At 37.2% G+C, this 25,886-nt stretch overlaps 1 protein-coding gene across 1 annotated transcript in view; it reads right to left on the minus strand.

The window, feature by feature from the left end:
- Nucleotides 1–7,903: 7,903 nt before the first annotated feature.
- Nucleotides 7,904–25,886, minus strand: part of TRMT9B (tRNA methyltransferase 9B (putative)) — a gene marked incomplete at both ends in the record, with an annotated part of 78,606 nt that continues 60,623 nt past the window's right edge. Inside the window, 3 exon segments of the mRNA XM_082315540.1 lie at nt 7,904–8,940; nt 11,840–12,013; nt 15,063–15,217. Of these exon segments, the coding sequence (XP_082171666.1) occupies nt 7,904–8,940; nt 11,840–12,013; nt 15,063–15,217 (1,366 nt within the window).

Here is a 25,886-nt window from a genome sequence, read left to right on the forward strand (position 1 = left end):
GTAAAACCTTTAATACATGAAGAAGGGAAAAAAAAAAAAAAAAAAAAAAAGAAAAGAAAAGCAAATTAAAAAGGTTGCATCAAAATATATATACATGTATATTGGTACCTGTTCATTATTTAAAATTATTACTCAGGAGTAACCTTTTAAAATGGTCAATGTTTGAACAGCCAGTCTTCATAAAGTGGAGAGGGGCAGATCCCAAGAGGCAGTGAGCACTCTTGACTGTTATTGCTGTTGATAGGAGCTGCTAGTGCTCGGTACAGGCAATGACCTTCATCAGGCTATGTCACTGAATAAAATGTCAATTTAAAACAGCCTGGAGATGCTGTGTGTGACTTGCTCTCTATTAATTTTATCACCATCTCACCTCTGGTGTTCTCTCGGACACACTGAAAAGAGGCTTTTGCCAGTGAGCCACAAAACAGTCTGTTTTCCCTCTTTTTAAGTAGGAAGGTTTAACCTGGTATTGAATGGCTGTACTTTCTCTGCACTAGAGCATTTGTTCTGTCCAAGTGGCTAATTCCTCCTTTCACAAGAAACACTTTATTTTACCCAGTCCAAACGTTCAGAACCAAATCTGACTGTCCTGTCAGTCCTGTGGTAAGGAAGCAGACATGTGAAGGGTCAATTTATTCTCAGCAACTCTGACACGTAGCATAGTCTCTTCTATAAAGACGCAGAAGAGACACAGAAAAGAACATGATGTTGCCTCACCAAAAAGCCTCCCACGAATGACTCTTATTTTTATTCTGTGCAAGAGGAACATCAGCTTTCAATCTGACTGCACATGCAGACTTCTTGGTTAGCACATTGGTAAGAGGTGATATTTTCAGCTATAGGGTGAACATCTGCTTGTTTATGCCCCCCTTCTTTATCTTCATCTCTTTTACTCGTGACAGTTTCAAAATGACTGAGAGCCATACAAGCAATCCTTTCTTCATTCAGGAAAGAGAATTTTAGCTGCTGTACAAACAGTAACAAGCAGTTAATATTCTGCAGAAATCAACCTACTTTGTCACAACAGAAGAGGGCAACCTAATACCATCTCACTGTTCCCACATCCACTGGTCCCATCCACATACCCCTCATCAAAGCAGAGCGTAGCACCTTGTCAACAGGGCTAAAGGGGATGAAGAATTTATATCCAAGAATCTTTTCAAAGCTAGGAGCACCACGCATAATATCCATACGTTCTTTCTTCTCCCACATTTCCATTTCAGTTTGGATATGATCATAACTGCTGAAGCACCTCCTACTAGGGTTTGTTGTTGCTGTTGTTTGGTTTTGGGGGGGTTAGTTGGTTGGTTGGGTTTCGTTTTTTTAAATCAGATTATTTGGATTCTATTTAAGACAACTTTTCTCTGTTGGGCACTGGGAGAAGCAGCAGGCACAGGTGCTGAATTGCCACAACAGCAAGAGAAGCATCTGCTGGGCTCAAGCACCCCAAGCTCTAGGAAGATATAACCTTAGCTTAAAGGGTTCAAACGGTACCTAAGTGAAGACAATGACAAATAAATAACAGCTAAGAAAAAAGCAGGAAAAAGAATTATGTGTAGATGATACCATTACGTTTTGCACTATGAGAGATTTAAAGTGCCCATAATCCCCTAAATTGGTCGTTGTAATGAGGTATGCTATCATGCTTTGAGGTATTAAGGGGGGGGGGAGGGGGAGCACATTTTACTTCAGCTGTCAGAGGCAGAAGTATGAAAACAGCCTGGAAGTATCATCACAAACAGACATTTAAGGGTAAAAATGAGAAATACATACATATTTGTGGTAATCTGAGGTGCCACTGCTATATTTGTTGTTCAGCTGTATCTGAATAGAAAGGAGAAGGGCTGGAATGGAGAGTCTTTGGAAGGAAATGCTCAGAAAGAAGAAAACAAATAAAATTAGAAATAGAAAGAAACCGAAGTTAAATAAATAGAAATAGTGGAGCCCTTGATTATTACTCAAGCAAAGGGGGGCTGTGTAATCACATTCATCTGAATGCAGAATGCTAAATATGTTTACTACTATAGCAGCAAACCAAGTATCTAGTAATTCACTCAGGGCAGATTTTGAAATTCATCTAAGTATCAAAGATGCAGGTACATGCCTGGTACATTCTTCTACAACATGCACATACCTAATGCTTTAAGGGGGAGTCTCAGAGCAATCCTTTTGTTACTCTGGATAATATACTTTAGTTCCTGTACAAATAATAACAGCAAGCCATTGGGATCCATTAACTGCTGAAAAGATGCACTTTTTTGTGCCTTAATACTTGTTTAATCTATTCATACAGCCCTTTCTACATGCAAAGCTTGTACTAGTGCAACTATATTGGTAGGAGAGGTAACTAGGTAAAAAGAATGCAACCCCGGATTGTGGGCATAGTTGAGCAAGGTCAAATCAACCAGAGCGAACTGAAGCACTCAGCAAGAATAAAAGGAATCAAAACAGAATATGCTGCAATGAAGTTATGGAGATATAAAAGAAGGAAAATTGTTATCCCTAACCAGTCTTCCTCTGCATATGCCTAGCCTTGGAAGCATACAGGAAAGAGTACTGAACTCCAAGTGGAGGGAAAAAGGTGCATTCCTCCCTCTGCGCATCCTCGTGAAGTAAGGCATCAGGGAGATATCAACCAGACTCTCCAGAAAGTAAGAACAGCCAAAACAGGGACCTCCGCGTATCCTAAGAATATCCAGCAGCGCTGATTGCGCTTTCTCTGCTGTGATTGCTCCCATCTTTGCCATTCCCCTTCTTTCTCTGTATACTACTTATCTTTGCTCTTTTTCCTTAGCCTTTCTCAACACTGTATCAGATTTAATTCACTCCCTCTTCATAAAGACCATTCCATATCCCTCTGAAATTACGTTTGTTACCACCCTATTGTCCAGCCTGTGCTCATACTACTTTCCCATAATCTAAATACTATTAGGTTACATACTCTGTACTACTGGGCATGCATTAATACTCATCTGGGTAGTGCTTAATTACTACTAGGTCCTTAGTCATTACTATAATAAACATATCAGCACAATAAGCGATCACTGTAATTGTACAAACACAATAAATGACCACTGCAACTATAAAAATACTTTTAACACAGCATAGCTGTAACCTCACCGGGTAATTGCATAATTCTAATTACATTCTTTTTTCTTTTCTGATTTAAATTGGTGCAAAAAGAACATCAATAATACCACAGAAATACTTCAATGTTATCTTATACCACAAAGCTTCGTCCTGGGTGACTGTAAATAGACCAGAAGGAGAAGGAAATGTAGCTCTGTAGCAATTAATTCTGCTGACCCTCCTGCTTTTCTGTCATCAACAGGACATATAGTACTGACGTGGTTAAAAAACATATTTCATCACCTTTATTTACCTAGTTCAAATGATCACATTTTTGGCTAGGTTGACTATGGTCGTCTAAAGTAAAGACAGACTCCCTGGCTTCATAGCAAATCACTAAGCTTACCTGCTCTGCACCATGTCCATGTGGCCTAACTTACTGAGCAAATAGCACTAACAGAGTCTTCTCAAATTTAACATTCATTAAGAACTTTCCCAGACACAGTTTCCAGTGGCTAATATATTTATTAACTAATCTGAAAGCACAGAAGTTCAGTAGGAAATAGTATTTTAACCAAGTAGGATTTGTTTTCTGTTGAATACTAGAGAATAGGTTCCATGTATGGACAAAGAATTAATTACAGAGCAGTACTTAAGCATGGTTTTGACCAGCAGATTGGAAGATAAAGCCACAGGTAGCTGCCAGAATTCATATACTGTAAGTATAAGAAATGCTAAACTCACAAAAGAGATATACAATTTTATATATTTAACACTGACCCACTTCACTTTCCTAGAGTACTAAAGTAGCTACAAATCCTGTAAAAGTGCTGAGCAAGAAAGTGGGTAGACCAATAGATTCAACACAACGTCAATACTAATACAGCCCAACAGTGATATGAATACAGTCTGATGGAGACATGACACGGCAGAGAGGACACAGGATCAGAGCCATTATTTCTGTTCAGAATCTACACGGGCGGTTCACTAACAATATTCTGCTGGTGGAACATACACAGCTCTTCACTCAGCATTTTAAACTGTTCACGTAAGTAAGTCGTGTACAAATATGTACCAGAAAAAATTCTGCTAGAACATTTATAGCTTTCATTCCTCACCTGCGCTTTTAAAATTCCTACACCATAAGCTTGGAAGAAAGTAAATTAGTCACTATTAGTACCAAAAAAATGATACCTCTGCACTTCTAATATAAATATATTCATGTATTTAAAAACAAGACAAAATATCATTTATCAAAGATTGCAATTGTATTAGTCCTTCAAAAATAAGTCTGTTCAATTGTATCTTTTTTATTGCAATTGTCCATCTGGCTTACAGTCTGTAAGAGTTAATAAGGTAGCAGCTTTTGTTTAGCCAGTTCAGACTGACAATGATACTAGTAAATTAAATTGTAAAAAAACAGGGCATCTTTTCTTGTGTAATCAAGACTTCTCCATGTGCCACTGAAAGCTAGATGAGCAGCTTAGGAGCAATCCTAGCCCACTGCAGTCAGAAGCACGTTTGTTATCGGCGTAACTGGGGTGAGAACATTGCCCAACTTGTCAGACAAGGAATATAAGAACACATTTGCCTTTGACCTTATAACAGTCAGATCTTGCAGTCTGGACATTGCTGGGAGTTTCAGCATGCAAGGACAACTGTGTTTTATTTACTTATTCATTCATTCACTATAGACTTTTCAATGGTATACACACTTCTCTGAGCACATTAACTATGTCTGTAAACTATTAAAGACTGGGATCACATGGATTCTTCTGGAAATTACATTTTGCTTAAGATGTGCCTCATCAAAAGAGAAACCAATCAAAAGAGACATTCACCGTGCTCTGAGTGAGGTAATCTGGCTTCTTATGAGATGCTAAAGCTGTTACAGACCTAGGCAGCCTCCATAAACAGATGGGAGACTGCATACGGGAATAAAGGCTTGCTGTGCAGACCTCACATTCATGACCCCAGCTGACTGATCTCCAGTCTATAAAAATTATGTTACATGGTGATTATAAGTCTTCAGAGGAAAACTGAATATTTGAAAAGAAAGCGGTTTACCAAACCTCCCCTCTCCTTCTCCCAGGAATTTATAACAATACAGTCCAAACTTGTATGTAACTCAACTTAATGGCATCAGCTCAAAACAAGAGAAAATCCAATACAGAAATAAATAATTGTGAAAAGCACCCCCAGTCAAGAATCTCAAATCAAACAACGCATGGAAAGTCTACAAACACAAAAGCTGTTTAAAGTACGTCAGTGGCTTTGAGGTGGCAGCTCTTATTCATACAGTTGGTAGAGCAGGAAGTTTTCACTAGAGCCTAAAACATAGATTCAGCCTCTTGCCAGGATAGTAAGTCTCTGTTGTAAAGAGAATGGAAGCCTTTCCTTTCTTAGTTTACCCCAAATTTTGTCAGCCTGCTTGACTACACACTGAATACTCTACAGATAGACTGCAGAAGTGCAGATAACAAAATTATAATGTTCCTTCTCCCAGTTAACTAAACCCAGCTGTCAGTTTAGATTCACAAATTTTTATAAATACCTTTATATATGTGTAATAGAGTTTCTGCATGCTGGAGTTTAGGGATGAATTTTCAAAATTGGATAGAGGATGATAATCAACTACCTCCTTCCTAAATACAGCTCAGATTCCAGGGGTGCTGAATATCCACTGGTATGTCTTACCTGGAAGCAACTGAGTTTTCTTCTAAAATCCTCAAGCTCCTCCAGAAATTCCCAACAAATGAGGCAGGCCTCACCGGTCCGACATGAGCACGTTGCAGATGAGGTGTGGAGCTCAGCACGATCCATGCTGCCTCTGCAATACGCCAGCATGGGCATTTTTGCACTGTGCTTCTAGAACTAGAGCCTGAGGATGCAGCAGGAGCAGCCCCTCAGCGATGCAGGGAATATTGCCAGTTTTCTGAAGTCTGGCTTGGGCACAGTGTCTGAGAACTGCAGCCCCAGGCTGCATTGAAAGTAATAGTTAGAGTGGAATAACATTTCAGAAGTCTCAGATGCATGGTTCTTTGACCACGCTTTTATTTTCAAAAGGCAGTGGGGAGCGCAAGTGGTACAGACCCAGGAAGGATAAAGTACAAGGATCCCAAACTATGAGGAAGACAAAGACAATTGTTCTACAGGCATCACTCCAGTAAATAAATCTATAATACGTTACCATGTGGCAATTACTTGTGGGCGGCTACATCTAAAAATACTCAGTACCATCAGGGCTTTCTACTGAACCACCCAAAATCTATCTACTCACACAGTATAGGCTGGAAAAGTTTGGTATTTCACTCCTGTTGCTTTGTATTCAAAGTCACTTGCTCACTAATAGGGCAGACATGTTAATTTTGTGGGTCTCTCAAACTGCTGTATCAAAAGGGCTGATCTCTGGGGTGAATCTGTGCAGCTCCATTAAAGGTCATGAAATCACACCAGCTGAAGATGTGCCCTACACTAAAACCACTGACTGTAAATAAAGCCGAAAACCAGAGTAACTTCACGCTAACAAGGCAATTAGCCCAGTCCAGCCCTGCTTCAGCTGCTAACAATTGCAATTTCACTACTGATCTTCAGAAGCCAGGTGGATTTTATCCACAGCACATATAACTTCACATCATAAGTCTCCTACTGAGAGGGGTGAGGTTATTTGGGTGTAAAGAGCTATATGAGGGCAACTGCAACAGTCTAGTACAACTGGATGATGATCAGGCACCATGTTCAGCAAAATTTATGTCTTACAGGGAATGGGAAAATTGTTTAAGCAATCTTTTATCATTTAGGTCTCAAAAGATTCATTTAAACTGCAGAAGCCAGGAATTAGTATTTTATATACAAACTGGACTTGTATCCTCTTCCTGTCTACATTATTTGACACACCATTTAAAATAAATTCTCATGTCAGTGAATGAGGAGAGCAAATATGACAGCTGACCAGATATGCACTGGAATTTTATTAATTTCATCTAAGCTTCCCAGGCTTATCAAAAAGATATATGTACCTCAAATATTTGATATTTTGTAACCTTTACATAATACTGATACTGTCACGAATCTCTCTGACTTCTATATATACATAACCAAAGAAAAACTACAGCAAAGGAAATTAAGATAAAGTATTTGCAAGAGCTAACATACAAAAATTAACCTGCACCTGAGACACAAGTTAAATTCTTTTTAAAACAAAAGTCAAAAATACTGTTAAAAATGTATTCTGTCATTTGCTCCCAAATACAAACCTCAAATGACAGAATATGCAGAGCTTGTTTTGTACATAGTTTTTACCCATTAACAACTCTACCCCAAACTAAGAAGCACTGGGACCATGCTTGCTCCCAGTTCTGCAGCATGCGCTCTAGCAGTATACAGTCAAGTATGTTTTTAAATGTGCCTATGTCTCTATAGGACTTCAAGGACAGGGAGTAATGTGACAAATTTTCAGCGTTTGAAGAACAAAGCCTAAACTTTCTATTGAGAGGATATTTCTCATAAAAGATGCCCTGATCCTTGTCTTATAAAAACATTTTATTTTTTCAATAGAAAAGTATATTTAAAAATGCAATTATTTGCTAAAAGCAATATAAAACTCTCCAGTTTTAACTTCATAAAAGTTTAACAAAACGTAAATATTGTTTACCACTTACATTCCTATATACAGACCTTGCATTAGATAGTTAAATAGGTAGAGAGAGAGCTCAGAAACAAATGGCACACGACTACATGAGATTCAAATTTCACGTCACGCTGCACAATCACAGGAATGCAAGGAGCAGCTTAAAATCCTCAGTCGCTGAATTCTGCTTTGTTCTCCTTACAGCTATGTTCCTCTTTTCTCTGCAATAACGCACCAGTTTCCATGGTCATAGCAGGAAGAAAGTATCCGAAGTTCAGGCACGTTCTCTTCTACCAGAGAGCACAGTTCCCCTTCCCGAAAAACATGATAATAACGCATGAAGGCTTTTGTATCCAACATGGCATCAGTTTGGTCCCCAACAGACACTGCTGAATCCAGCGCAGAGTCAGTGGAGTCAGCTGTTGAAGTTCTTTTGAAAAACTTGTTGGCATTAGACTTACCAGCACCATCTTTATTACAACCGCAGCTGTAGTCCCTGTCTTCCACTGGCCCATTTATAAATGAAGCTTCTTCACTCTTGCTCTGAGCTACACTTTGGTGTCCTCCATTTAAACTTAAATCCTTCAGTGCATCTGTGGCTGGTGACCACTCTGGTTTTTTGAGAGGCAGGCTTTCCACGAAAACATCATCATCATCTAAACTTTGTTCTTTTAACAGTGACCCATGGTGACCTAAATCCAAACTGCAGTGTCGCGAATGCTGAATGGGTACAGTACTGTTTGCCCATTCTCCTTCGTTCTTCAGAGGCTTCACTTTGTCAGTTTGCTTTCTAAGGGCTGATTCATCAAGGGATCTGGAGAAAAACCATGAGCGGAAAGATCTTCCTAGAGCACTGTAAAATCTGTTTTCTTCTTCAGAAATTTTCATGCAGCAGGCTCTGGATAAGCAATGGTCCGTGTTGTGGGAATGTTTTGAATCAGTTTCTGGCTGCAGATTGGTTTGATAGCTGCAGTCAGAGATGACTAGTTGTGCAGGGTGTATGTCTTGGCTTTTTACAGCATGCACAAACTCACCCTTATCTCCAGATTGATTTGATTCTGAAAAATGCCGTGAGCACAAGGCCTTGTTCCAAGGAACAAATACGTCTTGTTTCTCAAAGCGACGATTCTTTTGTTCCATAGCCCAAACATAAATCATCATCTGGCCTCCAGGTATCAATACCCTTGCCATTTCCTTTATTGCTTTGATTCTTCTTTGTTTAGTTGAAAAATGATGGATCACTGTGAAAAAGGAAAGTCATTATGTAATGAATATTAGTAAGGACATAGCATTTTCATCTTCAACCTGTTCTACGTGTTTAGTCATTTTAGTTGCCATATCCCAAATATCACTCACTGCAAGTCAGCAACAGTGATGAATTTATTGGTACCACAGTGCAAGTTTACCCCAGAATGATCTCTGTTTCATTTCTCTTCAATGGATAAAAATAGGAATATGCCAAAGAAGGAAATTCATCTCACCTCAAAAAACAGGGATTCAAGAAAAGTCAGGCATATAAGCTGGAGGTTTCTGTTTCTCTACATCACCCGTAAAAGATCGTAGCATGACTAGCTTTCACTTAAATGCTTCCCTTTAGGTAAGTTAGGTAATAGTAAGTTTGACTTTAGTTTTTGGGACAGTTTTCAGACTTTATCTACTGAAAACAGAAAATCTTTCCACAGTGTAACAAATACAACAAAATGTAATATCAGGAAAAAGATACTCTGTATTTTTATATCAGTGCACTTTCAAAAGAGCTAGTGAAAAAATTTAGACAGAAATATTTTCTATTGCTTTAATTTTGTAAAGGTATTGCCTTTATAGATGTTTTTGGAGGGAAAAAAATTAGTTATGTCAGTCTACATTGCATGTCTGAGAATTATTTTTTGTTACATTATGTTATGCTGTTAAAAAATAAAAAGTCAAATTAAAAAAAAAAAACTATTGATCACTATATTTGAATTTTCTTTTCAGAATAATTTCCACATTTTCAAATTTCACTGCAATGTGAAATGAAGCTACGTTTCAAGATTTCCACACTGTTTCTATCTTCCTATTCACCTGAAGAAACCAATTTTAAGAGCCAGAGAATAGCTAAGTCAGCTATTTTCTTTCTAAACTCTCAAAAACATTAACTTGTACTGAGATTGGTCATATTGGTCATGTTGTTCTATATATCATCAGTACTAGATTTCTTTCAAATCAATGACGTAAAAAGGACTGATTCCATAATTTGTTTCAGGTGAACTTGGAGCCAGCCACTTCTACATGCAAAACATTCAATCTACCCATATAAAAACATTTAATAATAGTATACGTCCTTAGCTGAAGACACCTCTATACCTTCAGAAACATTAGATTATCTTCATATGTGCTGCCTGACAGTAGCCAATTCTGCTTGTAGAAATAGTGTTATTTCAATGCTGCAGTTATGAAAAGTGTGTCCAGCTAGCCCCGTCTTTATTCAAAACAATGATTAAATTACCAAGGGGAAAAAATGTAGCTTTTTCACCACAAGCCAAAAAAAGCATTCTTGGCAGTTGATATTAACTAGGCCCTCACAAGCAGCTGAGAACACAAGATAGCAAACTCTGAGAAGAGTTCCCCAGCCTATATAGTCAGTGTTTATTTCCAGGTACTTCTAACTTTTGCCAGTATTTTCTCGAACTTTCAAAAAAAAAATATAAAATACTATTTCAATTTCTTTAACAAGATGGGGAGAAAGGAATTGATATTTTCTCTCATACTGAAGTTAGGCCATATATCACCACAGAATCTCCTGCAAAATAATATCAAAACTGATAGAGACAGTACAAGCACATGAGCTTAGTTCACCAGAAAGAAGTGCCAATCGACCAACAGAATCTGTGCAAGCTCTATCTAAGCAATTCATTTAATAGGTTAGATATTCTTCATGGTTAAAATTATATAATCACTCTGGTGGTTCTGCAGAAACATAAATCCTATAAACAGGATTGTACTAGCAAAGCCAAGAAGAGTATTTGACTACATATATAAATACTTGCTATTCTGTGGAATGGGATGAAAAACACTTTATTTGGAATTAGATGGAGACAGGCATACCATGTCTCTATTCGAGAGGGATTAAAATCCATTATTGTTAAATGTACAGAAATACCACATGAACTTTTAATCTTGTCAGGCCTATAATCGGTTTAAACATTAGATAGGTATGCTATCCTTCAAAGTCAGTTGATCTGATTGATAGCACTGAAATTATGCTACAAGACCTGAAATGTGGATAGGCCTTACTAGTTAACTAACTAGCCAACATAAAAGCAAAGTAATATAGATACTGCTTGTGTATTATTCACCTTTTCTTTTACCCTGCATATGTGAAAAATAAATTTTAAAATACATTTCTACCATAGTTCAAGTAATTTGTTGATTGCTACCAATAATAATTGTCATGCTTTATATTTTTGCTGATACAGTGACACAGCTTGAAGGAAGTTGAAGCAAGAGCAGAGCTAAAAAAATGTAGACTGCAACTGGGTACTCTAATTATTCCTCATCTACCCTTTTCCAGTTTATACTTGTCAAATTATGAGAAATATTTTCAAAAAGAGAGGTCAGAGGAGTTAAGATGAGATGCTTCACTCATTTTAGACAACAGGCACTTGTATGGTTCTAAGTTCTTATTTCATGACTATTCTAAGAGAAATTTGTACTCCTAACACATAATAATTAACATGATTCAAGTTCTGCTACAGAGAAAGCAAGTTTTCATTTTAATGCATTTGGTGGTCAAAACAGATCCTAAGGATGAACCAAGAGTTTATCTTGACCACCCAATCTGTTTAAACTCTGAGCTGCCATGTTTATATTAGCTTTTACTTGTTTAAAATGTGTGCTGGAAGGAAATCTTTTCTCCACAGGGTGAAAAAGACCACATATAAACAAACAAATGATCCACATACTTCCCTGGTCAACAGCGCCTCTGTGCAATGGAACTAATTTTTTTTTTTTCACGTTTACCACATTCATTTCAGTAATATCTGCTGTGATTCTAAGGGAATTGTTTCAAAACAAATTTAACTGGAATGAAGACACATGGAAAGAAAAAGATCCAAAAAATTTGCATTTGCTGTGGGCCAGAATGCATGTCTGTTGTCTTACCTCCAATAGAAATGACTGCATTGAAGCACTGGTCCCTAAAGGGAAGGTTAAGGTTGTCACATACCAGAACTTCATCATCTTTCTTCCTTGCAATCTCTACCAATGGTCCACAGTAATCACAGCCAAGATTATACACCTGACTGTTGACACTGAGATACTTCCCGGTTCCACAACCTAAAGAAAAGAATACTAGATCAGAAGTTGTATGTTCCAAACACTTGCTGTCCCTCCCAAAGCAGTGAAAATAATGGGGAGGCTTTCCTAATTCTAAGGTTTCCTGGAAAACAAAATGTGAGCTTGCTCCTACTAGCCTAACTGCTGCAGGGTTCACTTGGACTGTGTGAAATTCCATGTTCACACTGTTATGAGTGTAACAGTACCAACATCACCAACAAAAATACTCATTACACAGCCCTCTGTAATAGCAGGTTATGTGTATTTCTTTGGGGAAGAAGGGTAAGTGGAGGTGGGAAGAGGAAAGAGTGGTCCTCTGCAGCCACTATTGCATATCTTAGAGCAAAAAAACAAGCATGCTGCTTCATACTGAGCCTTTACATAGCCTGGTATCCTGTTTCCAACAGTGAGCATAAATAGGTGCCCGGGAAGGAGTAAGAACAGGGTAAACATTATGACCCTTTTCCTCAGTACCGTTCCAGCTTCCAGCTACTTTCTGTTCAGGGGTTTTCCTTAAGCCACTGTGTTTTGTCTTTTCAGTGACCTGCAATAATCTCTTTTCCAAGTACTTCCCCAGTCTTTGCTAAACACCACACAGCACCTCTCTAGTGCATCCTGTTTCTCTCCAAGAAGCCCTAAACCACATCTGTCACTGACACAAGTCAGAGAGGACAATTTTAACTTCAGATACAGACCTGAAAATAACCGTGAATCACAAAAATTCCTACTATGTCGCAGGCACGACCTCTTTCTGTCTTTGTGCCAATGCATCATAACACATATAAATGTAATGAACTGTTCCAGAATGTTTTCCACCTAAAAGTATGTCTTCTCAAGGACTGTGCTGTACTAAATTGAAATCTTTCAGGGTGTTCTTCAATACCGTATGCATAACAGGCACTTTTCAAAATTAGATTAGGAAACATTCACTGCAGTTATGGGTCAGTAGTGAAGAATAATTTCTGAAAGTTGACAGCCAAGCAACGGGATAGCAGCTTGGCAAAGAGAGCCATCTCAGTATTGGTAATTCAATTTAAAGGCTTGGAGTTATCTTTAGAAACATCACTGCTTCTTGCAGCGCTGCTGCTCTCCTTGATATTAATGTTCACCATTATCTAGAGAGACAGCACAGGAACCGTTGGAGAACAGCACAACACTTCAGTGGTGAAAAAAGAGCATATTTCTAAAGCAAAAAGCAAGCACTATTCTTTGAAGTAACACTTGAGAGAAATGGAAAAGATTAATATTGTTAATGCAGTTGAAGGAATATATGCAATAAAACATGAAGTTCTGCATGTCGCTTAGAAAGCTTAAGTTTTAAAATTAGTACAAAGTATTATTGGTTACTGTGTTACCAGAAGGAACACATTTAGTCAAATGTACATTAATTTAGAAGATTCAGTTGCTTAATACATGGCTTTTGGTGGAGTGCTTTTTAATCACAGTGAGGTTTTGGAAGTATAGGGTCCTCTCTGGAATGAAGCTAAATAGTGACAACACTCTCGGTACTCTAAAAATCTACATTTGCAGGAGATTTACTTTTAAATGAGTCATCAGGAGGGGAATTCCTTCATGAAGCTGTTAACAATGGCCATGCTATTGTCATTTATTTTGATGAAAGAATAATAATAAGGCAATTAGATAAAATGGTATTTTATTCTGCTACCATTTCCATGCTTCATGTAAAGCTAGCAAACAAAAATATTTTAATAAAAGGTGGTATTAAACAGAAAAGGAAATTTTCAATTGAACATCTCATTTTGAAAATTTTGGTGCCACTAGGCAACCCTCCTCCCAAAATACATACCAAAAATAAACACAATAGTCAGATTCCTGTAGATCTTATTAAACCTCATAAAGGGAGGTAACTTGTGTGCCTTGATGGGAATATTGTTATTGGCAACTGTAAGCATCTACCTCCTCACCAGATGTATCACATGTATTTAAATTATTTCAGCTGAAACTGTAACAGGGTGATCTTAAACTTTCAGCAACCACTGTGATGCCTGCTGATAAAGCCTCAAAGAACTTCAGCTAAGCTTCAAATGACTTCTATTGAGGTGACAAAAAATTTTGGCTGAGAAATATCAGGTTAAGCTGGCTGTTGAATGAGTGTATGCCATAGGATATTTCCTGAATTACTAGTGAAAATGGTGCAGACATATAAAAGAAGATACATATTCAAAATAACAGCGATCAAGTATTTTTGGGGTACTGCTCAACAGCAGCAGGAGAATTTTATATTATGTTTTGATCGTGGCCTACAACATCGTCAAAGAATGGATGCAGATGCATAATTTATTGTGTACATTTATTACACTTTGCTGTGTAAAAGCATTTCATTAGTCTAAACACTGAGGAAAACGCAGCAGTGAAAAGGAGCATCTTGTTTGCAATGATGTGCTGTATAGCACTGAAGTCATAACACAAACACAAAGCAAACACACCAGGATCTGAAAACCCCTAAAAAGTCTGGAGGTGCAACAGAAAATCAAGATATAAACTGAAGATGTAGGGAAGAACAAGGCCAAGCAGGAAAATGAGTTTTTGGTGTCTGTATTAAGGATCGTAGGGAGATTTTCAGATCATAATTTTTTTTTTTAACAGTGATCACATCAGACTTGTCTTACGTTAAAGCCTTGATAGGAGGAGTTTTAGAACAAATGAAAAGCATTAAACTGCAGACCAGCAGTACTTAAACCAAGAGATCTACAGAAACTGAAATATGAAATAATTGAGCCATTAACACCATTTTTTAAAAAGGGCTCCAGGGGAATGACAGACCACTAAATCTGCAGGGAAACTGGTAGATTAAGGCTTAGCTCAATCAAAATAAGGCAAAAATCATATTTACTGGTTACCTGATATACCATCAAGGAAATAAACCAAGTGGTATATGGCATCTGAGTTTAAAAACAATTTTAAAACAATCTTTAAAACAAATTTAAACAAGTTTTATAAACAATTGCTTTGAAGGATACATATGATTAACATATAAACTAATAAAGTCTATAGACAATCTTTCACACCACCCCAAGGAATGGCTTACCTATGTCAGCAACCAGACTGCCAGGCTTTTGCTCCAGCAGAAAGTTTCGAACACGAGGCCATGCTTTGCTCTGCAAATCATTAAAGTAGGCAGCTGTATTTTCATACACACTATGCACGTGCTGCTTTTCTAGCTGGGTAGCCTCATGTTCCATCCTGAAAACACAATGAAGAAAGATTATGTAGAACAAAACACAAGCTGTTGTAGCGTAGATTTTACATTTTATAGATGTGCATAATTCAGGAGCTTGTAAGTTTACATTCATAAAATTATTACCCCCCTCTAACAGCCATCATATTTATAAAATGGTCTTTACTCAAAGGATCTGATTTTATTTCACAAAAGTCAAGAAAAAATTTGAATGTATCTTCTTGCTTGAGGAGCACTATACAACTGCCTGTGCCTATTCAATAATATGCACATTCCTAAACAAGTTCACCAATGTAGTAAAAGCTTATCTGGTGCAAAATGGAGCCTGTATTCAGCAAGAGTGCAAAATGATTAAGAAGAGGAAGTTAAGAACAGACTTTCCAGTTGTAGCTAAGGTGAGTAGGTAGGCAAACTATTAGTATGTTATTTGAAATGTAGCCTGGACCCCAAAACCGAAGCCCCTAAATCATGCATAAATTATTTGTGGTTTATCTACCCTCTAGAAGTGATGAGTTGGTTGAAATTTTTCAGCAACAAAACCATGATTTCCCTGCTCCCACTCCGCTATCTTCATTTCTTAGCAAAGTATTTCAGTTTAATGATTCATTTGAAAAGTGTTATCTTCTTAGACTTTTAATATTACTCCAAGCTCATGTAAAACACCAAGTGGATGCAGACACTGAATCCCTTTATACAGAATCTTACATCTTCCTTAAGATTTCCCCTCATCCAAGCACCCATCAGTTCCGACATTAATATCTGATGGAGGCTTATGAGATTACATTTCAAAGTGTTAAGGCATTCTTCAAACTAATTCAAAATGCCTGTTTAGTCAGGAAATATTCCTTCCCATTATTAAAACAGAACTTATTTAATTGCCCAAGTACTCAGCAGAGATTAAAGCCTGTCTCCAAACTTCTTCCAAGAAACTAAGCAATATATTATCAAGATGAAATTATAAAAGTGACTCCTTTGCCTGCATTTGAAAATGTTAGAAGCAAAGACTTTAAACACACAACAAGTTATTTCGTTTTCCTTGATTTTCAAATAATATACATTTTCGCATCATAATAAAAAATGTTTCTTTCTGTCACTTTTACTGTTGAAATAAGTTATTATGAGAAAAGATTTAAAATAAAATATTGTGTATAATAACAAATAACGTGAGCTCTTCCAAACATCTGTCCTACAAGCACAATCTTTTTAATTTAGAAAATGAGAGTTAATCCCAGTGACTGCAAAAAAAATTAATGTACTTCAGGTTAAGTGTGTGTGAGTGCCCACAAGAACAGTATGCAAGACTTGATCCATTTCACTGGTTTTATGTACTCTGCTATTTAAGAAGTCAGGCCAAATTGTCACAATTGTCACAGTCTATTCTGACTGTAGTATCTATGAATATCTCTGTTCAAAACATTTATGTTCAATGTTTTCACAAACCTTACTTCCTTTTTTTCTGGCATGATCCACAATTTTCACTTATGATGCATTAGCTCACCTTTTAGTAGCTGAATATATATATATATATATATATATATATATATATATATAATTCAGTAAGAGTATCGTACATTCCTAGTAAGCACATTTTCAGTGTCATCTCGAAGAGTGGAAAACTATAACAGACTGAACAACAGAAGTAGACAGCAGTGAAACACAGACTTGAAATGACATTACACATGCCAGCAGTTGCTCAATCAGAACTTTTCTCAGAATGACATTTTAAGTTATGTTGTCGAATAGGATGGGTTAGTTGCAGTAATTTCAAATAATTATTCCTTAGAGTAAAAAGCCCATTCTTTTTTTCTTATTTGACCCTTAAATAAAACAAATTGGGTGTTTCATGTCTGCAGCTATCTTTCTTCTCTGCCTCAAAACATACTCTATTTTGTTGTTCAACTGCCTAGAAATCCTCTATTTATAAGTAGGAATTCCAAAGACTAGCAATCATTTATTTTCTTTTGCCATCTGATATGCTCCTTGCTCTAGTTTATATTTCACGTTTGATTACTGTGTGGTTCAATGTTTCCAAGTGTTTTTATCCTTCCACTTGAAGCTCTTTGTTCAATCTTTGCAGTTCTTAAAAAAACCCCAAAAACAGAGAATATTTTCAATCATTCATACTGAATTCCAAATGCTACAGGAATTCCAGTTTATGCCAACTACAGAAGTAGCTGTCTGAGCTGAAGGTTAATTTGAATATTTTAAATAAACACAAAAGCCAACTTTGGACTTGACGTAGAAGATGGTAAGAATTTTCCCATTGATACAATGTTATATTATACTTTTTACTAAAATGTCTTTATTGAATGCCAGTGTAGGCTGAAATTTGGCTTACTTTCCTACTGAATCACAAGACCATTAAGTTTTTCCTTTAACTTTCTCACTCTCTGGGACTGATACTGAGTCTTCTGCTATACAGGACATGCTAGAGACTCATGTATTACAACACTGCATTAGAGGTAATTATTTTTAGATATGCTTAATAAACTTTGCCAAGATAATTATTTGGTTATAATCTTAGAATAACAGTAGTCTACTAAAATACAAGTTATTTCATTTATGGTTTCATTACAATTTCCATTCCTGCTGATTGTTTATATTTCGAGATAATTAAGTCACATGATTAAATTAGACTTGCCAATTTGACTTCCCAGTCAAGATCCATAACACTATCAGGTTTTACTTTGCAGCACGGCAGGGAAATGTCCTAGCATAAAACTCTTCATTCCAATGTTTATGAAAGGCGAGAAACCTGTGGAGTCTGACCCGGCCTGCAGCCATACCAGTTTCACACAAGTCTAATGTCACCGAAAACATCAGAAACTTAGAACTATGTAACTTTACAAGCCAAACTCAATACCTCTATTTCTCTTTATAAACAAAACCAACCCTTACAACTTTTTTTGCCTTGAAAATACCAGACAGTGTCTCTGTTGCACATAAATTGTAGAAAATGTTCAGTTCGTCCAACTTCTGGATTGTAACTTCCAGGATAATTGCAAAGTCTGTTTTGCAAAGGAGGTAATAAAAAATCCAAGATGTCCAGAAATCCCACTGCTTTAGCATCTGCTCCAGTTCTCATTTAAGTTACCTGGAAGCTGTCCGATAAGCCAGCAAAGAGAAGAGCAGAAGGTGGTAATTATGGACACACTTTCCCCATGTTCAATTCTTCTCTTCTTGTGCAGTAGCTTATGCTCCTGTCAAAGGGTTCACGCAGAGACTTGGTGCAGAGTCAGGAGCGTGCAGTAAATTGGCACCCAGCTGTTCAGTCACTCTGCAGCAAGTCTTGACAAGTCCCCAAAACATGGATGCAGCTTAAGAAATGTGAGACTCCTGCAAACAAGCAGTTTGAATAACAAATGAAGAGCGGGATTCTCTTCTCTTTCAGTGCTTCCTGGTCATCGAGGTTCATGCATGAAACTACATCAGGCCCTTGGTGCAGCTGATCCATGGAGTGAGAAAACTGGATAAAGTTGTAGTGTCATTTCTGTTGAACTTGCAGGGAAACGGATCACCAGTCCATCACATGTAACTGTGGTATACGAACAAAACTGTTTGAAAGTAAATAGGTTATAGTCCGTTGACTCTTTCCTACTTTGCTGGTTTCCTTCTTTGTCAAAAAAAAAAAGGCAAAATAAAAAATAAGCTAAAATATTACAGCTTTCCAGGAGGTAAAAGGAATTGTAAAAACATATGATATCATATATTTTCATAGCTACACATCTCACTAAAAGTTCCCTGACTCCAAGGTAATCTAATTTCTTCCTTTTCCATTAATACTTTGAAACCTTTTAGATAATTAACTTTTCAAGGATACTGCTTTAAGGAGAGTCATGTTGCTTGGACATTTTCTATCACTGCTGAAGTAATAAATATATATAAACATGTGACCTTGAAATGACAACAACCAAAAATTAATAATCCCAGTTTCCAACATTTTTAAAAGTCAGGATTACTTTTATTTGGTTTTTTCCCCCCCCAGACTTTTTGTTTTGTTTATGAAAGTGTCTGACTTGCAATTTGGACTAACTGTATTAAATACTTTATCCTCAAATGGACAATACAGTTGCTGGCTCCCAGATGCAAGGGGTGCCCTAACATTGAAGTGCAGGAGGTAGTGTTCAGTCCAAAAACTCTGCCTCTACCACAGCCTACCCAAAGCTTTCCACACCTTCCTGCAGTTCTTCAAAATCCCTTGCAGCCCTCCTCATCCACCTCAAGTTATCCCTCCCATCCACCTAAGATTTTCACGTCTTCCTCCATCTACCTTAGCATAGGCTATGTCACCACCACTATTTTAATTTGATATATAATACTGTGAAGTCTTGACCTGGCTCATGTTCTGTTCCTCCTTGCCTCTATTCCCAGGCCAGTCACAATACCCAGAACACATTCCAGACTTTTTGTCAATGGCCTCGCAGAAGCACCCTGTGATTTTCATGGTAGTCATCAAATCCTGCATTGCTCCTATCTGTCTTCAAATCAATTGCTCTTGATTAATTTGAGCCACAGGTTTTCCTTTCGTCTTCTCTCTTGCAACTCCCTATTTTCTCTAACCCTTTGACGAGCAGCAGGAATTTACACAACTCAGTTTGAGAGTCAGATATGCAAGATTTCAGTCTACTAATGAGGGCCCATCTTAGTTACACTCTTCACTCGCCGATGGGAATTCTCAATCCCATTTTGCATTAGGAGAACTCCTACTTCAAAGACCTCGGAAATTCAGCACAGTTGTGTCTTTCTATGTTACTACAGCAACATAAATCTTGGTTACATATGCAACTCCAGCTATGGATGCAGTAACCTAATTAATCATCAGCATTAAATTGAACAGTATAAACCACAAGGGCCAGGTCTATGTCCCACAATACCCTGCTCTCCAGCGATAACATGTGCAGCTGTAGCTGATACTGACAGTGAGGTAAAAAGTGAGGTAGTCCAATTTGCATTCTCTCCCTTCATCTACAGAACAGGGAGAACTATCTATACAGTGAGCAATACTTTCAGGTTATTTCTGTCTTGCTTCAGACTTACCAGTCTTTTCACTCAAATATAAGTAGCCATGGAAAGCTAAGTGTACAGCCCTAATGGTCACCTATATACTATAGTCTTTTTTTCCAAGCAATTACAAAAATCCAATTAATCTCCCACTGCAAAACCTCATTGCAGCCCTTCTCAAAAACAGAACTAAGGTTTCTTTATCAGAACTTTGCTTACCCTTGGGATTGCATTTATAAATCACAGTAACAACCTCCATTCTGATTGACAGTGCTTTCTCATTTCATTAATGAAGGCAACAAATAGGAACATGATGACATACTAAATTGCTTCCAGATATGAATCATTACCTAAACCAGCTTTATTTGTAAATAAAGGACAATGAAACAAAATAATAGGAATCCTGTTGTGAATAGTTAAACTAGCTGCAATGAAACTTTAGCAAGATGAGATGATTTGCTTACATAAGGCTAACAACTCTGGTAATTAATTTCACCCATACATGAACTGTCACCATCCCATGAAAATGCACAGCCTGAAATTGGAGTAAGGGGACCTCTGTGCAGCATGTGTAAAACCTTACTAAGCTGAAGTCCTGATTCAGGACCCTTCCTCCAGTAAAATTTGGGAAATTCTGAAGTGAAAAACAAAGAGTCAAGACACATTTGACAGGAATCACTGTTACTTGAAATGCTCGCTGCAAACCTAGCATTTTAAAGTAATTTCATTAATTGAAATAAAGTCACTATCATTGTATTTTTTCTTACTAAAAAATAGAGAACCTTGCCCTGATGAAAGATTGAAAGCACTGAGGCTATTCCTTCAACATCTTGGACTAAATAAGTTTATGGTGCAAGCTCTAGTTACTCAAAATGACAACCATTCACCATCACATTCATTTTGTTAGCTTTATTTTCCAGTCCAGACAAAACCTAGTACTATTCACTGCAGATCCTATTCTTGGATCAGTTAATCATTTAATATCCCCCTTGCTGTTTTGTATTTAGGGTCATAGTCTACGTAGCTGAAAGGTTGCACTGTAAACAGATTTATTTCACTAAGTACATAAACTCCATTCTGTAGACAGGTAACATTCTGCTAAGTTGACAATGCACAAACACGGACCCTTTGCCGTTAAAAAACACTGACAGTCCCTTTAAGTGTCTATTCATCTTTACTATCACATCAAAACTCATAAATCAGCTGCCAGCAAGGAGGGTCCCTTCCTGCTGGGGTCCCACACTGTCAAAAATGCCTGGTGCTAGATGTGCACTGATGTGCATCTTCAGATCTTGTACAGAAACACTCAGTACAGATGTTAGAAGAGAAGGGAGGACCGGGAAGAATTTGGTCAACTAAGCAGGAAGAAAAATCCAGTAATAAGTGCTGCTGAGAAGACCAAAGTGTTTAGGTTTTCTTCTTCTTCTTCTTCTTCTTCTTCTTCTTCTTCTTCACTATTCATGTTAATTGCCACCAGGCAGTCAATACATCAGTGACAAAGGGAAAAGAAATTAGGATGGAATGGGAAAGGTTGGGGCTTTTTAAATAAATTCAGGGTTTTCAAAACAACTAGCCTAATAACCAGTACTTAGGAAACTGATTGCACCAGCCTCAGATTAGACAGTCTCAGAGCCACCAGAAATCAGTTTTGAGAAACTGTGGGCAACAGCCACAGTCCCCAGTCTCTTGATATTCTCATAAACAAATTAGGGACAGTTGGTTTAGATGAAATTGCAGTAGAAGTTGGTACCATTTGCAAGAGAATATTCGGAGTGTGCTTATCAACAGTTCACTATCACACTGGAAGGATAAGAGAAATTTGTTCGTAAATCTGTTTTGGATACTCCTCAGTGATTTCTTTGCATGATGGATCAGAGAGTAGCATTATATCTGCAGATGGACCAAACTGACAAGGGTTCAAACGCACTGGATGATGCTATTAGAATTCAAGTGTTTTGACAGATTGAAAAAGACAAAAGCAAAGCATTTCATTTAGATAAGAATAACCAACTGCACAAATAAAGGCTGAGGGAGGCAGGATGGGATGACTGGCAACAGTTCTACAGAAGTGGATCTGGGCGCTGTAACATTTCACAGATTTAACACCATATATGCTATGGTGTTATGGTGGTTTTTGCAACACGCTGTTGCAAAAAAACGAATACCAGCACACAGAAATAGGGCAGATACTTGCAAGTTACATAAAGCTGTCCTTCTACTACATTCAGCACTGCTGATATATCAGTTTGAGTATTATGTCTGATTTCAAGCAAGAACTATGTAGACCCCCTGGAAATATTACAGAAGAGAACAACAATGATCAGAGATCATTGTAAATCTCTGAGAGATCAGAAAACAAGTAAACCTCTAGGAAAGATGTTAGTTTCTTGGATGGATCTTGTTCTCTCAGGACAGGAGAGGACCATCTTCTCATACAAGAAGTGCTGTTGCAAAGTGGGAGGGAATAACCTGTTTTCCAAAATGAAGGGTAGACAAAAAATAGTGGGCTTAAACTACAGCAAGGAAGATATAGGTGAGGCATTTTAAAAACAAGAAGGTCAGAAAAGCACTGGAAACAATTCTGGACTGGGTAGGTCATGGAGCCTCCATCAATGGGGTCTTAAAAACGTAAGTTAGTTAAGCACCTGGCAGGAAATACACTGATGTAATTGATGCAGCTTCGGGGGAGGGAGATGATGCCCGGACATCTAGCCTTGTGACTCGGTCTGTCTATGAAGTACAAAACTTCAATTTTTCAAGTTATAAGCAAGATTTCAGTGACCTGCTGTAGAAAAACAAAAATGAAAGGCTGCTTCACAATGTTTATTACTCTTTAACACAGGGGTTGTTTCTACAGCTAAATTAGTACAGCTCTTAAACTCATTTCCCCCTGAGTTTCAGCAGGTTTGTTTGTTTCCTATGAGCCTTGCATCAGTATCCCAAAGCCCCTGGCCACGCTACACTACTCATAAGCTTGAAATGTAGCTATTTTCCCTCCTTGGTCACTGTCTCTCTCAAGTACTTGTAAACAGTTATCTTGCCTTCTCTCCCTTATTTACCAGCAGTTAGCCAAGCATTAAATATTTAGTACTTTTCAACCTCCCTGATGAATCAATCTAGGTGGTCTCTTACAAGTATTGTTGTCGTTCTCTGTATCCTCTCCATATGTCTGCATTCTTCATGCCAAACTGTATTCATAGGAATATTTGATTTCTTAATGCCATCCTACAATTCTGGAATTATAGCTTTCTAAATTCCTTCTGTTTCCTCACACTCTGGGTTTGCATTAGAGTACTGTTTCCAGGCGGATTAGTTTTAATTTATGCAGTATAATTCTCCTTTTTTTCCTGCCCATAGAGCTCATCACTGTCAGTACTTACATTGTACTTGGTGCTATATACAAAGCCTCCCTAATTAAAACAATTTACAAACCAACTTAAGTAAGACATTAAATTACTTGAAAATATATCTTCTGCTGAAACTTAATATCTTAGTGTCAGAAAGATAAGCAGCACATTATCAAATATGATCCCAAATTAAGACTGTCAATGGTTACCTTTGATCCCAAGATGAAATATAAGATATTGCACAATCAGTTACAGTAATTACAGAAGTAGTCAGTGGATCCTCTTGATAACTTTTATAAACTACTCTTGATTATTGCATGTTTATTATAGCTGAACATATACTTTCCTATCTTAAAATATTCATATTTGTTTTCAGTATACAAATGTATTCAGTGCTCAGTATACTGTCCAAATACAGTTTTAAAAGAACAGGTCTTGTGGCAGACAGTATTAGGTATCAAGTTATCCTCAGCAGATGACCGTCAGAATGAGAGCAAAGATAGTATCACATTTTTTTTATCCTACAAAACTCAAAAATCTGACTGATTAGCTTTTAATTTTTTTTAATTGTTAGTCACAGAAAGTCATGTATTTACATTTGTTTTCTTGAAAAATAAAAGGTGTCTAAAATGTCTTTGAGGTTAGTGCTCAAAGACAAAAGGTTATCTTGAGTACTATCTAAAAGTAATTGAGTGCTTACGCAGCTGACAAAGGCACCTGAAGATACAACACTAATCCTATCAGGATTCAGAGTTAGACTTAGACACAGAAAAATTGCATTATGTTGTTACTAAAAGGTCAAGGTGTAACCCTCCATGAAGTGTCAGGCCACTGCCAGACACTGCCACAGACACAGGTTCTTCCAGCTGTAGCTGAGCAGTGTGAAGGCTCAGCATCCCTGTAGTCAAAATCCCTAGAAAAGATCCTTCATTTCCATAAATCAACAGTTTCACTGACAGATTGTTTCTTTTTGAATGCTTTATAGTATGAGTGATACCTTTTTACATAAGTTGATATTTCTAAGCCCTCTATTTTAAGGCAAAAAAGGCCTTTACACAAAGCAATTTTTCCTATTCAGTATGGAAAGGAAAAGCTCGCTGAGGGAGCTGAAATTTCACAGAACCACTAAAGTTCCCCATTTGGAAAATATTTTGCTACCATGGCCTTTCTAGATATAGTTTTTTTTTCTTAAGATCAATATTTTCTAGGAAATTATTGTATGATGGGGAACAAGAGTTGCTACCTACAAAAATCAGTATCTGGAGCATCAATAGAAATATTTTCTTAGAAGAACTTTGGTCTACAAGTAATTCATTTTTCTGAAATGATTACATGTAGATCTGAATGTAAAGTTTTCTTCAAAATGGAATATTTTTCAACAGCAAAACACAACCCAAAATACACAGTGCCTTTGGTCCAACTATGTCATGTTTAAACTTTTCTGAGGAAAAAAAAAATCAGGCAGGACTCTGTGTCACATGAGTTTTAGTCAATTACATAAAGCCTGGCTATGACACAAATATTTATTTTATTTTTCAATAGTTAGACTTTTTTTCTCCCAGTACGTTCAGTTGATATTTCTGTCTCTATTTATGAAGGTACATACATAAATTTTGAAGAACCAATGTCTTTACTGTTAAGCACTTTTAAACAAAAGGACTTCATTTCTCATTTAAAAACTATTTTAAAAATTACTTCACAAGCATATAAAAGTCCAAAGTATTTTTTCAATCTCTTTAATCTTTACAAATTAAAGAACTGTGCAGCCCTCAAGCCGTGGTTTTCTGCCACACAGGATTATTCTGTATCTATTATTACCTATAAACATGCCCATGTAGATCCTGGTACTACAAAGACACGGATATCTGCTTAACTTTACGCACTGTAAATCATTTTACTCACCTCAGGTAGACTATTAATAATAACTAAAGGCAGGAATTTGCACATAACTTTTTTCAGAAGAGAGTCTTATGCTCTTTGGGCCGTCCCATATTCTGATTCATCCATCCAGAATGGATGGCAGAATACGTGCACATCTGAGTGTTTGCATGGGAAGTGTTTATCATCTGTTCCTTGATGCAGGTCTGATTTCAAACTCTGAATTGGCTTTATAACTTCATTTATGGATTAATGATGGGTTTACCTTAGAAAACGATTAAGTTAGTTGTATTTTTTCTTCTCACCAAGTTCAGTTTAGCATTATATGTATGTCTGAAAATGTTTTATGTCTTTGAAGATCTTGCCAGATGCGATATTAAAATGCACAGCCACAGTTACCTACATGTATCTAATTAGCCCAAAATGCACATCTCTAAGTTAAACAATA

This window comes from Platalea leucorodia (assembly GCF_965183815.1).
Source record: "Platalea leucorodia genome assembly, chromosome: 6".
NCBI classification, from domain to species: Eukaryota; Metazoa; Chordata; class Aves; order Pelecaniformes; family Threskiornithidae; genus Platalea; species Platalea leucorodia.